Source organism: Leptonychotes weddellii, chromosome 7, assembly GCF_054177405.1.
Source record: "Leptonychotes weddellii isolate Sample4059 chromosome 7, ASM5417740v2, whole genome shotgun sequence".
NCBI classification, from domain to species: domain Eukaryota; kingdom Metazoa; phylum Chordata; class Mammalia; order Carnivora; family Phocidae; genus Leptonychotes; species Leptonychotes weddellii.
In genome coordinates, this window is record NC_138375.1 from 132,800,454 (window position 1) to 132,814,777 (window position 14,324).

At 49.0% G+C, this 14,324-nt stretch overlaps 1 protein-coding gene across 1 annotated transcript in view; it reads right to left on the minus strand.

The window, feature by feature from the left end:
* Positions 1-14,324, minus strand: part of RUFY1 (RUN and FYVE domain containing 1) — a 59,607-nt gene that overhangs the window by 1,865 nt on the left and 43,418 nt on the right. Inside the window, exons 12-16 of the mRNA XM_081827298.1 lie at positions 6,701-6,798; positions 4,812-4,931; positions 4,061-4,190; positions 2,474-2,568; positions 299-347 (exon numbers count right to left, since the gene is read on the minus strand). Coding sequence (XP_081683424.1) covers positions 299-347; positions 2,474-2,568; positions 4,061-4,190; positions 4,812-4,931; positions 6,701-6,798 — 492 coding nt within the window. The remainder of the gene's footprint in view (positions 1-298; positions 348-2,473; positions 2,569-4,060; positions 4,191-4,811; positions 4,932-6,700; positions 6,799-14,324) is intronic.

Here is a 14,324-nt window from a genome sequence, read left to right on the forward strand (position 1 = left end):
AAATAAATAAATAAATAAATAAATAAATCCCTGGATCTCTTTCTGCCACTTTTCCCTCCCTTCATTTGGGCTCCTGTGATCTAGGCCTGCTCTTGAACGTCCAGCTGAGGGGCCGGAATCAGGACGGAGGTTGTGGGCTGGGCCCCAGCGCCTGCCAGTGTCACATGTCCCCAGGTCACAGGCCTCTGGGACACATCCCTCACCTGACTCGGGAGAACCTGAGCGCCCAGGGCAGGAGCGTGAGCTGACTAAGCCGGGGGCAGTGATTCTGAGACTAATAACGTTAACAATCCAGTACCTTCAGCGCCTTGTTTACTTCTTTGATGTCTTCCATCTTCAGCTTTGATCTTAAAAAAAATAAAGATGATTTATAGCCGTGTGAGGCTCTCAAACTCAGCAAGCCCACAGCTACTGTCTGACTGGCTTCAGGAGGGTGATGGCTTAGGAGAGAGCAGCCCCATACAGGAGTTGTTCCAGAACACGCTCTCTGCCTTTTATCATCCCAGAGTCACCTCATCATGTTGGCTCATGTCTGCCGCGCTCTAGGAGCCTGTGGAACGAATGTGGTCCCAAAACAGACTGTGGAGCCTGCAAGGTTTAAAAAGACTTTGAAGTAGTTGCAACCATTTAAAAATTGGGAGGGCGCCTGGGTGGCTCAGTCGTCAAGCGTCTGCCTTCGGCTCGGGTCGTGATCCCGGGGTCCTGGGATCGAGCCCCGGAGCCCCGCATCGGGCTCCCTGCTCAGTGGGAGGCCTGCTGCTCCCTCCGCTGCTCCCCCTGCTTGTGTTCCCTCTCTGTCAAATAAATAAAATCAAGAACTGGGAATAATTTCCTAGAAGTCAGGTTCCTGGCTTCTCCGGGCAACCATTCCTGCATGGGACATGTGCCTGAATGGGGGTGCGGGCCCCCCCCCACAGTAGGCACCCAAATCTGCACGGCTCCTCCGGCCCCTTTCCTGCTGCCTGCTCCTTCTAGAACAGTCCTGCTCCGAGGACAGGTTCACTTGCTCCACCCTTGTTAGGGGAAGAACAATTCCTTAGTCATCCACATAGAAGACAGGCCTGAATGTGGTCTACACTGGCAGAATTCAACCAGATAAAATGAAACAGTGTATCTGTAATTGCAGGCTGGGGGGGGGGGCAGGGAGGTCCTGAGCCTTTTCTGAAAAGCTGACATTAGCCTAAACTGTCACTGGATCAACAGAAGGGTCAAAGTGGCAGGGCTCTGAGACACAGACGAGACTTCCAGGGGAGGACTGGGAAACTGAGCATCGGGGCCTTCAGTCCCGCCCGAGCAGATCAGAGAGAGGCCTGCAGTCTGACAGGACCAGAAGCTGCCCAGGCGGCGGGGGGTAACCGGGGGACCCCAGGTCAGGACGGCAGCCCGAACGTGCAAGCACGTCCCTGGGAAACACAACTTGGGAAGGATCCGGACGTTGCCCAGAGAGAGAAACCGGGCAGCTGTGTCTAGCTGGTGGAGGCTCTGAGGAGAGCCCTGTCCTCTGTCACCTGGTGTCAGCTTGCAGGATGGAGGGAAGAGGGAGGGAGGGAGGAAGCACCAAGGATGTTCCTTGGGGATCCCTGCCCACGTCACACGTCCTTGACACGACAACCCCAGCGCAGCCTAATGCACGTGCTACTACGGTGTGTTTCTAGCTGCTTCTCTGTCGGTCCTCATGTCTGGACCTCTGGTCACAGGCTCCCACGGGGCCCCCATCTCTCTGGTCACTGTGCTTGGGGAAGGCTCCAGAACAGGACCTGGTGGGGGCCAGAGCCACCAGTGAGGGAGCAGAAGGACGGCAGACTAGGAGGGAGACACTGATTCCTGATGGCTTTTTTGGCTTGAGACAGTCTGAACTGGGTTTCTGGCTCTCTGCAACCAGGAGTCCTGACTCCTAAGGAGAATAAAGCTCCCCAGCGGCTTTGAAAACACAGTCATCTCACAAATGAACAAATCCTACAGTCTGCAGTGTGACCTATCGGATGGGCCAGAGCAACCTGGCAGGACGGGGACCCCGGGGGGAGGGCTGTCAGGTCAAAGGAGAGAGAGCAGTACCCAGCAGGACAGACAGACAGACGGATGCTGGTAGACGTGACTATCCAGAGAGGGGGGCGGTGGTTGTGCTTAATGCCACAGCGGGTGGAATCCTCAAACCACGGCAGCCCCCCTGGTCTGACTGCAGGCCAGCAAGCACCCCACCCACCGCCCCCCTGGCTTGCTTGGGACCTAGAGGCTCAGCTAGTTAACAGGAGGGCTCACTAGAAGGGATTTCCTAATGCATTAGTTAAACCGGCGCTGTGTCTCCGAGGCCTGACTTCCTGGGGGGTCGCCCTGGAACACCCGGCCCTCCCCTTCCCGGACAGCAGAACTTGGTTTGGCGCCTGGTGGGCAGGCTGGTGTGACTCCGGAGAAGCGGGGGCAGGCCCAGTGGCCATGACGCAGGTGGCAGGGGAGGGGGGGGCAGGCTTCTTACTGGCTGAGGTGCAGGCCCATTTCCTGGAGGGCTTGTTCCTGCTCGTTGCAAACCTTCTGCAACTCCGCCTTCTCGTCCTGGAGCTCCCGCAGCTCCTAAAATGGACCAACCAGAGGCCTAACACACTCATGTAATTGCAGCGACAAGCAGGTCAGAATGTTTTTCAAGAGCAAAAAGCAGTTTTGTTGTGTTAATCTCATTTGAGCTGCGGTTACTTCATGGATGACTTCTCACTAGCCTGTTTCTCCAGAACGGGCACCTGCAGTGGGGACAGTGACGTGGGACAAGAAAACAGCTATGTGCAAATCAGTCACCCACACAGGGCGAGCAAGGCCTTGCCCATCTGAGTTGCTATTAAAAGGCCGTTTAAACACAGAGAACTGCCTCAAAACACGCACAGATGAGCCTTATGCAGGAGCGGGGGATACCTGCACAGTGAAGGCTCGTTTGAATAAATAGTTTTTTGGGAAGGGCTGGTCTCAACTTCCCGAAAATGAACGACCAAGGCTGATGGAGGCCAGGATGTGGGATCTCACGCCCAGCCCGAGACCACGTGCGTGTGTGGGGTGAAGCTCACAAACTGATAACCACTGTCTTCCAGGGCCAGGGCCCCTGGAGGACACAGGTTGGCAAGAGCCCTGACAACGACCTAGGACAGTGATTTGGGGTTCAGGGCTGACGGAGAGCAGCAGGGCTTAGGCCTGAGTGGTGGGCATGTCCCTCCCAGCTGCCCCTGGGCCTTCTGCCCCAGAGCCTGGTGACCCCTGCTCTGACGTCAGACATGTTCTGCTTGTGTGTGTATGTAAGTGTGGGTGCGGGGCAAGAGGGTATGCAATTCAAATCTTAGACCAAAGTGGAATCAAGGGGGGGAAGATGCAGAACCTTCTAGGAGTCCTCTTCTGCGCACCATTTCTTCCCGTCCCCTCTTGGAGCCTGAGAGGCTCTTGTGGAACCTCTCCCCTCCCCAGTGGTTCCTACCCCTAGCCCAGTGGGCTCCCCCGGGGAGGGGCTCTTAGACACTTTCCACCAGAGACCAGAGGACCTTTGTGGGCTCATTCAGACCGTGCAGCAGCACCCATGATCATGTTCAACACAACGAAATCCCCAAGGATCCTCCGCCAGGGCCGGTGTGCCTGAGACGGCCTTAGCCCGCCTCTGCATGGCTGGTCCTCACTCGCCTTTTGAGTCAGCCTCCGGGGCATGCTTCCCGGACTACGGCCGCCACTGCAGGCTGTCCCCCGTTTCATTCTCCCCACCGCACTGCTCCCCGAGTGGCTGGTGTGCGCACCAGCCGCAGCTCTGGCTGTACCAGGGGCTCCGCAGCCGGGGCTCCTGGAGACAGCAGCAGCTCTTCCCCTCCCAGGCCGGCTGCCTTACCTTTTTTTTTTTTAAGTTTTTTTTTTATTTATTTGACAGAGAGAGACATAGTGAGAGAGGAAACACAAGCAGGGGGAGTGGGAGAGGGAGAAGCAGGCTTCCCGCGGAGCAGGGAGCCCGATGCAGGGCTTGATCCCAGGACCCTGGGATCATGACCTGAGCCGAAGGCAGACGCTTAACGACTGAACCACCCAGGCGCCCCTGCCTTACCTTTTTTAATCCTTCCACTTGCTGTAGCTCTGCTCGGAGTAGAGAGGAAGTGTCCTTCTCCTGTTGTAATTCTCGCTGAAGAGCCTGTCTCTGTTCTTTTTCTGATTTCAACTCTTTCTCTAGACTCGAGCTGTTTTCCCAAAATGAACTTGAGTTAGTCTCAGTGAGAGAGATGCATAGAAGACGCACAATCTCCGGCCCAATTCTCCGCAAAGGAAATGGGGAGTTCACAGGAATCAGAAGTGCTGCACCTGCACCTAAACCCGTCAGCAGAGCAGGGAACCCAGGCTCCCTCTCCGGCAGGGCCACCTGCCCCTCCAGAGGGAAGACCAGGACCCTGCTGGGGGAAGCAGGCGCATGCACGGGACAGCACGCGAGCGCACAGAAAGGAAAAGAGCCCCGAGAGACACTTAAGACCGCACGAGCGGGATCCTCTACCCAGGCGGAGACCTGAGGAGAGAGCCTGCAAAACGTCGTCTGCGTGTTGCAACCCAGAGCTAGCTCCCACTGGGGGACACGGGGTGGGGGCGGGAGAAAGCTACCGCACTCCCCTTCTCACCAGCTGAGTGGCCCTGGGACGTTCCCGAACCCCGAGCCGGCGCTCTCGCTTGCGAAAGGGGGGACACGGGGCTTGACACACACCCCGATTCCAGCTTCGCGGGTGTAAGTGCAGAAGAGACACCGCCCGCGCCCAGTCGGGAGCTGCCCGGCCCCGCCCCCTGGCGGCTGGCCCCGCCCCGGCCCCGCCTACCACTGCTCGTGCAGCTGGGAGAGCTGCTCCTGCAGCGCGCACGTCCGGCCCCCCAGCTCCTGCTGCAGCTTGTGGCTCCGCTCCTCGGCCCCCTGCCGCGCCCTCTCCGAGACCTGTAACCTGCGCGCAAAGAACCAGGTCTCCGTGGGAAAGGGGTTATCCTCAAGGCTGAGGGCAGCGTCTTTCACAGTCTTGCGGCTGGGGTTTTAAACACACAGTGAAACCGTTCCCAGAGTTCTCAGCACGCGTACAGACTCGTGTAACCACCGCGGCGACCAGGAGCTCCGTCATCCTGGAAAGCTCCCTAGTGCTGCCCTCTGGAGTCACCCCTAAACCTGGCAACCACTGATGTGCCCTGATACCGTGGCTCTGGCTTTTCGAGAACGTCCTATAAATGGAATTGTTCCTCATATAACCTCTTGAAACTGGCTTCCTTCGCTCAGCGCGGTATCTGAGATCATTCCAGGTTCCTTCCGATGGCCGAGTATTATTTCATGGTATAGGCTGACAGTCTGTTTCTCCTTCATCAGATGAAAGACCTCAATTCGCTTCTAGTTTTAATTATATGCACAGACCTGCTATAAACATTTGTGTACAGGTTTCTGTGTGAACATTAGTCTTCACTGCTCTTGGGCACATACCCAGCAGTGGGATTGTGGGGTCATATGATAAGAGCATGTTTAGCTTTATTTTAAGAGACTGTTCTCCACAGTGGGGGTACCATTTGGCATCCCCATTGGTAAGGTAGGGGAGTTCTAGTCACTTTGGAGTCTTGTCAGCACTCAGTGCTGTCACTAAAAAGATACTTAGCTGTTCTAATACATGCACAGTGACCCCCACTGTGATTGTAACACGCACGTCCCTGCTGGCTAGGGATACTGAATGTCTTTTTTTTTTAAAGATTTTATTTATTTGAGAGAGAGCACATGAGAGGGGGGAGGGTCAGAGGGAGAAGCAGGCTCCCTGCCGAGCAGGGAGCCCGATGTGGGACTTGATCCTGGGACTCCAGGATCATGACCTGAGCCGAAGGCAGTCGCTTAACCAACTGAGCCACCCAGGCACCCTGAATGTCTTTTTGTGTGCTGGTCCGCCATCCATATGCCCTCTTTGGTCAAGTGTCTGTTCAAGCCTTTTGTCCATTTTTAAATTGGACTGTGTTGAGTTTTGAGAGTTCTTTACACATTCTGGATACAAGTACTTTGTCAGCTATGTGATCTGCAGATTTTGTCCCAATCTGTAACATGTCTTTTTATTCTCTTAATCGTGTCTTTCATAGAACAAAGGTTTTACATTTTGATAAAGTCCAATTTATCAAAATTTTCTCCCATGGACCCCAGGCTTTCATGTCACGTCTAAGATCTCTTTGACTAACCCAAAGCCACAAAGATTTTCTCCTATATTTTCTTCTAAAAGTTAGAAATTTTAAGTTTTCCATTTAGACTTATGCTCCATTTCTAGTTAATTTTTGAATAAGGTATGAGGTGTAGATTGAGATTCATTTTTCTGATTGTTCCAACATCATTTATTAAAAAGACTTTCCTCGCTCCACTGAACTGCCTTTGCACCTTTGTAAGAAAATCAGTTGCCATATTCTTGTGAGTCAGTTTTCAGACTCTCTTGTGATCCACTACTGACTGATGTGGAAATGTGACCGTGACAATGAGCTCACTGTACCCGTCTGACCCCCTGGGAAGACAGTGTGATACAGGAACCCAAAGTTTGATTAAGGGAATATGCACTTAAGGCTGGGAATCGGACCCCTTCAGCAAGACTCGGATCCCAAAGGCCCATCATCCCAAGTTGTCTGTACTTGTGAGAGAAACTCCAGGTCCAGAGAATGTCCCCATCTCCTAAGTAGTATGTGCCAGGGTGGGGGGTGGGGTGATTACCTTTCTTCCATCTGTTTCATGCTGGACATAACTTGGTTGTTTTTTTCTTCAAAGGATGTGATGGCTTCATTCTTCTGCTGTAAACAGCTCTCTGCATTCTGCCAAGGAAAGGAAAAGGGGTCACACTCTGCCACTCCCTCACCGCCAGGCCTGCTTGGGATTAAGAACAGGTTTGATTGCACCCTCTACTTTCCCAGCACTTTCAGGAGCATTTTGTTAATTGCTGCTCTTCCCCACAGCCCTGGAAGACACAATGGGTTGAAGCACTCACTGTTATCAACAGAAAGAAAGGCCCAGAAGGAAGTAAGGAAGTAATGAGCCTTTCCTTCTATGAAAGGTCCATGTTCCTTTTCAGAAAGGAACATCACAGTGGGATCTGACAACATTACTGAGCTGTTCCCACGTGCCCAGCACACCTGTGAGTTCTCCGGCCCTGGTAGGGGTGGTTAGCCCCCCTTCTCTAGGCAAAGGGAGGCTCAGAGAGAGCGTCGGGCTGGAGACTAGCGTGCATGAGCCAGGACAGCATGCTCACACCCATGACTATGTGACTTCTGAATCCAGGCTCTGAACCAGAGCCCTGGACTGGGCGGGGGGTGGGAGTGGGGGTGGCAAAAAGCACCATGTTCCTGTGTGTCTAAAAGAGACGCTTTTAAAATAAAAGGATACAGAAAGGCTAAAGAGAGAAGGAAGTCCTAATAAATTCCCAAGAATAATATACAGACTGTATTCTTGGACCTTAATGTGATACAATTTGACATTAACAACACAAGAATGACTAAAAACGCCTCATATCTTGGAAACAAAACTAAATGGCATTATTACTAAAACTACTGAGCTAAAAATATAAACCAGAGGAAGAATTATGAAATACTCAGAGATAAAATCTAGTGAAAACACTATGCAATATTGTATAGTACTGAAGATGCACTGAGTGTAAGATGTGTCTTAATTTTACACACCACTAAGAAAGAAAAACCTGCTACTTGGAACACGTCAGGCCACTGACTGTAAGATGCATCTAGGTTTCAGAGATGCTAAGATGTGATTTTGTTAAAATTTGAGGGCCACAGCTAAAGCAGCACTTGCGGGTAATTTTTAACTTCAAATAGCATTTTTGTTATTTATTTTTATTTTTTTAAGTAAACTCTGCCCCCCAGTGTGGAGCTTGAACTCATGACCCTGAGATCAGGAGTCACATGCTCTACTGACTGAGTCAGCCAGGCACCCCCAAATGACATTTTTATGGGGAAAAAAAAAAAAAGATAAAACAGATGAGCTAAGCATGCATTTCAGCAGCTGAAAATGAACTACAGAGAAAACCCAAAGAAATCAGAAAGAATATAACAAAAGTAAGAGTAGATAGAAGTCAATGAAAAACATGGGAACAAAAGACAATGCAGAGTATTAGGGGAAAAAGGTGGTTCTTTGAAAAGATTATTAAAGAAGACACACTTCTGGCAAGAAGGAATACAGAAAATAGAAAATGCAAGTAAGAAAATCCTGGATGAAAGAGATTTAAAAACTTTGTAAAAGAACATTATAAACAACTATGAGTTAAAACATTTGAGAACCTAAACAAGATACATTTTGGAAAAAATACACCAAAATTGTCCTGAGAAGAAACAGAAAGCACAAATAGGTCAGTAGCATTTAATAACTTGAAATGGTCATCAAAGTCACCCTGCTTCCAAAGCCTCGGACCCAGGTAAATCCTATAACATAGGTGGATTCTCAAAATTTTCAGAATAGACACTTGCTATCTTGTATGAATTATTCCAGAGAAAGAGAGCTTCAAGAGAGCAGGAAAGCATATAGTGCCAACCCAATCTTGATTCTGAAGGCAAATAAGGTCAGTAAGAGGAAAGATCACTAGAGGTCCATCTCAAATATAAACACATATATTTTCTTTCCGTTGATAACACTGGGCGCTTCAACCCATTGTGTCTTCCAGGGCTGTGGGGAAGAGCAGAAATTAACAAAATGCTCCTGAAAGAGCACGTGTGCATCAAGGGTATATATAAGTATGTCATAATTAAGTAGGATTACAAGAATGTTAATCAGCATAAATTACAACACAAATAAAGGAAAAAAATATGATTATCAAAATAGATACAACAGGAGCGCCTGGGTGGCTCAGTCACTTGAGCATCTACCTTTGGTTCAGGTCAGGATCTCAGGGTCCTGGGATCCAGCCCTGCATCGGGCTCCCTGCTTAGCGGGGAGTCTGCTTCTCCCTCTCCCTCTGCCACAACTTGTGCCCTAATAAATAAATAAAATCTTAAAAAAAAACCCCAACAAAATAGATACAATACAGGGGAAAAAAAGCATTTAATAAATTCAGCACTCATTCATGATAAAACTAAGCAAACAAGAAACAGAAGTGAACTTCCTTAACTTACTGAGGATCACACAGCGAACATCTAGCAAGATTATAGCTAATGGAGAAACTTTTAGATGCAATCCTTTTAAGAGCAGGACCACAAGTTTGCTCACTGTTTCTGCTGTGTAATATAGTATTGGAAAGCCTGGCCAATGCTCTAAGAAACAAAAATTGAGGGTAAAGAGATTAAACTCTATTTGCCAATGATATGATCACTTACACATAAAGCCAACAGGATCAAGCGAGGAACTGTCTGCCCCTGGCGGTGTGCCAGGCTGCTAACAGGAGATCAGGCCTGCAAACACACGAGCTCTTTTCTATACCAGTAAGACCTAACCAGATGATGCAGCCAAAGTAAGGCACCGGTCACATGAGCAACAAGAACTACAATCCAGGAACTCACCTGGAGAAAATGCAAGACTCTTACCCAGTAAAAAGGATAAAAAAAGAGAAAAAAGAATTATCTGACTAAATGAAAATCTACCCCATGCTCTTGGATGAAATGACTTTATACGCTATGGAGGTCAATTTTTTCTCAAGTTAACCTATAAATCCAATGTAATCCCCATTTAGGAAATCCAGTTGGATTTTTTTTTTTTTTTTTAAATAAATTTAGCCTGGGACCTCCAACCTTGATCCTGGCCCCTGCTCCAGTCCTGCCTGCCCCCACTGCTCATACTGCCCCTGCCTGGGGCCCGATCCCAGCTCAGTTCAGCTGGATTGTTATTAAAAAAATTTTTTTTAAAGATTTATTATAGAGAGAAAGAGCTCATGTGTGCAAGTGGGGGAGGGAGTGAGGGAGAGAGAGAATCCCAAGCCAACTCCCCGCCCAGCATGGGGCTCGATCCCACGACCCTGAGATCACAACCTGAGCCAAAACTAAGAGTCAGATGCTCAACCAACTGAGCCACCCAGGCACCCCTCTGCTGGATTTCTAAAAGGGACTTTATAAATTGTTCTAAATTTTTTGTCAAGAATAAAGGTTTACAAATAGATAAGTCAATCTTAAAAAGGGGAAAAAATTAGGGGGCAAGGAGGGCAGGCTTGACCTCTGTAATGGGTTGAGTTCCATCCCTCCCAAATCCTTATGTGGAAGCCCTGGCCCGAGTACCACACAATGTGACCTTATTTGGGAAGTGGGCCGTTGCAGACATAATTAGTTAAGATGAGGTCAAAGTGGAGTAGGGGGGCCCTTAATCCAGTATCACTTGTGTCCTTATCAAAAGGGGAAATTTGGACATAGTCATGGACACGGGGAGCAGACCAAGTGAAGGTGGCCAGCAACCACCAGGAGCCCTTAGGACACAGGGACGCTACGGTCTTCCTCACAGCCCTCAGAGGAGAGCAACTGTGAGGACTCCCAATTTCAGACTCCTGGCCTCCAGACTGTGAGACAATGAAGCTCTGTCAAGCCACTCTGTGGTACTTTGTTACAGCCAACTTAGACATAAAACATACTACAAAGCTATGGTGATCAGGTAACTCAGATAGACACACAGAACAGAGACCTCAGGGACGGTTCCACCTTATGTACGAACCTGATCTATGATCAGGGTGGCACCACATAGGAGAGTGAGAAAAGACTGGACTAGTTTTGAAGTAGCTAATGATATGGAGAGAACCACACCTGGATCCCTCAGTAGGGCTATAAATGAAAGTCAACTCTAGACATTAAAAACCTAACTGTGTCAGGTTTATAAAACTAGTGTAGAATGTCTTTGACACCTAGGCTTGAGAAAGGGCTTCTTAAAATCCCCAAACTGCAGCCCATAACATGAAAAATCAGCACATTTGACTACACCAAAAATAAGGACTTAAGGATACCAGAGAAGAGAGTAGAGGACATCTACCACAGGTGAACCAATAAGGGACTAGTATTCAGACTACACAGAATGACCGCTAATCAACAAGGACGAGACAAGGGGAGGGTCTAAGATGGTGGTGTAGGAAGACCCTGAACTCTCCTCCTCCAGACACACCAAACCTGTACCTACACCTACAGTGATTCTCCCTAAGAACGGAAGGCAGTTTCCACCCCAACAGAGGGACCACACAGAGAAGGGTAGGAGAGGTGGAGACATAATTAGGACGGGAACCCACCCCTGATGCTGCCCGTGCAGTGGGGCAGGCTAGCAACTGTGGGTGAACTAACCCAGAGTGTCTGCCAGGCGCAGGGGGAGTTGCTGGAATGCTCCCCAGGTGGGGAGGTGCTGGTGAGGACCACTGCTGATGGTCCCCCTCCACCGTGACAGCACAGACAGGAGCGCGGTCTGGCCATTCTAGCCGGCCCGACACCTCAGTGAGCCCCCGTTTCCCCGCTCATCAGCCCCAGGCATCCCCGAGGCGGCCCTCCCATCTGAGCTCACCCAAGCTCCAGCTGTCCCACCAAGGTGGACCGAGTGCAGCACAACTGGGATACCCTGGATGGTGCCCGCTCCAGCTGCAGCTGTCTTGCCAACACGGTATGGGTGCAAAGCACCTTGGGACACCCCAGGCCCACACCAGCTTCAGCTCTACACGACTTGCTAGGACACCCACTGCCCAGAGCACCCTAGGACCTCCCCACCGCGAGTCTGTGCCCACTTCAAGTATCCCATCAGGCCCTCTACCCCATGTGGAGCACCTCGGGACCTCCTGGCCTATACCCACGTAAGCTCCGGCCATCCCACCAGGGCCTCTGCTAGGCAGAACATCCTGGGACCCCTTAGTCTGCAGCTACTTCTCCAGCTGTCCTGCCAGGAACCCCCTGCTTCATGGAGTACCTTGGGACCCCCTGGCCCCTGCCCCTACTCAGCTCCAGACTCCTATGCAGTGCCCTGGGAACTTCAGCACGTGCCTGCTATAGCTCCAGCCAAAGACAACAGGCACATGCAGACCACACAGTCCTACACTCCTTTAAGACTGGGAGATGTAGTTGTTCTGCCCAATACACAGAAACAAGCAGAGAAAGTCAAGCAAAATGAGGAGACAAAGGAATATGCACCAAATGAAAGAACAAGACAAAACATTAGAAAAAGAACTAAAAGAAATGAAGGTACGTGATCCACCCCAGAAAGAGTTCAAAGTAATGGTCATAAAGGTGTTCACCAGACTTGACAGAAGAGTGGATGAACTCAGTAAGAACTTCAACAGAGAAATTATAGAAAAGAAACAATAAGAGTTGAGGAACACAAGAACTGACATGAAAAATACACTAGAGAGAGTCAACAGCAGATTAGAGGATGCAGAAGATCTGGATCAGTGATCTGGAAGACAGATGGAAAATGGAAAGCACCCAAGCGAAATAGCAAAAAGAAAAAAGAATACAAAAAAAAAAAAAAAAGAGGCTAGTTTAAGGAACATTTGGGACAGCATTAAACATGCTAACATCTGCACTGTAGGTATCCCAGAGGGAGGAGAGAGAAGGGGGCAGAAAACTTATTTGAAGAAGTAATAGCTGAAAACTTCCCTAACCTCACCTGGGGGAAGGGAGCACAGAGAGCCTCAAACAAGGTGAAGCAATGGAGGTCCACAACACGACACATGATAATTAAAATGGCAAAGATAAAAGAGAAAGAGAATCTTTTTTTTTTTAAGATTTTATTTATTTATTTGACAGAGAGAGAGATAGCGAGAGAGGGAACACAAGCAGGGGGAGTGGGAGAGGGAGAAATAGGCTTCCCACTGAGCAGGGAGCCTGATGCAGGGCTCGATCCCAGGACGCCTGGATCATGACCTGAGCCGAAGGCAGACACTTAACGACTGAGCCACCCAGGTGCCCCGAGAAAGAGAGAATCTTAAAAGCAGCAAGAGAAAGGCAAATAGTTACGTACAAGGGAAACCCCATAAGGCCATCAGCAGATTTTTCAGCAGAAACTTTGCAGGCCAGAACAAGAGTGGTATGATGCATCCAAAGCACTGAAAAGAAGAATCCTATGACCAAGAGTACTCTACCTGGCAGGAGAGATAAGGAGTTTCCCAGACAAACAAAAGTGAAAGGAGTTCATCACCTCTAAACCAGCCTTACAAGAAATATTAAAGGGGGGGGCGCCTGGGTGGCTCAGTTGGTTAAGCGACTGCCTTCGGCTCAGGTCATGATCCTGGAGTCCCAGGATCGAGTCCCGCATCGGGCTCCCCGCTCAGTGGGAAGTCTGCTTCTCCCTCTCCTGCTCCCCCCTCTTGTGCTCTCTCTCAAATAAATAAAATCTTTAAAAAAAAAAAAAAAAAAAAGAAATATTAAAGGGGCTTCTTTAGTGAAAAAGAGGAGGCCATAACTACAGTAAGATACTTACGAAAGGGAAAAACTTCACTGGTAAAAGCAAACATAAAATAAAGGTAGGAGATCAATCACTTACAACGCTAGTAAGAAGGGTAAAAGACAAAAACAGTAAAATCAATTGTATCAAAAAGTAGTTAAGGAATACACAAAATAAAAAGATATGACATCATAAACATAAAAGGGCAGTAAAAACCTAGTGCATTTATTTACTTATTTTTAAATATTTTATTTATTTATTTGACACAGAGAGAGAGAGAGAGAGCACGCAAGCAGGGGAAGCTGTAGGCAGAGGGAGAGGGAGAAGCAGGCTCCCCGCAGAGCAGGGAACCCGATGTGGGGCTCGATTCCAGGACCCTGGGATCATGACCTGAGCCGAAGGCAGATGCTTAACTGACTGAGCCACCCAGGCACCCCAAAATGTAGTGTTTTTAGAATGTGTTCAAACTGGGGCGCCAGGGTGGCTCAGTCGTTAAGCGTCTGCCTTTGGCTCAGGTCATGATCCCAGGGTCCTGGGTTTGAGCCCCGCATCGGGCTCCCTGCTCGGCGGGAAGCCTGCTTCTCCCTCTCCCACTCCCCCTGCTTGTGTTCCCTCTCTCGCTGTGTCTCTCTCTGTCAAATAAATAAATAAAATCTTAAAAAAAAAAAAAAAAGAATGTGTTCAAACTTAAGAGACCCTCAACTTAATATAAACTGTTATATACTCAGAATGTTATATATGAACCTCATGGTAACCATAAATCAAAAACGTACAACAGATACACAAAAAGTAAAGAGAAAGGAACCTAAGCACAACACTACAGAAAGCCATCAATCACAAGGGAAGAGAACAAGAGAAGGAACAGAGAAGAAGTACAAAAACAACCACACAACAATGAACAAAAAGGCAATAAGTACATACCTGTCAGTAATAGCTTTATTCTTTATTTTATTTATTTATTTATTTTTAAAAGATTTTATTTGACAGAGAGACAGAGCGAGAGAGGGAA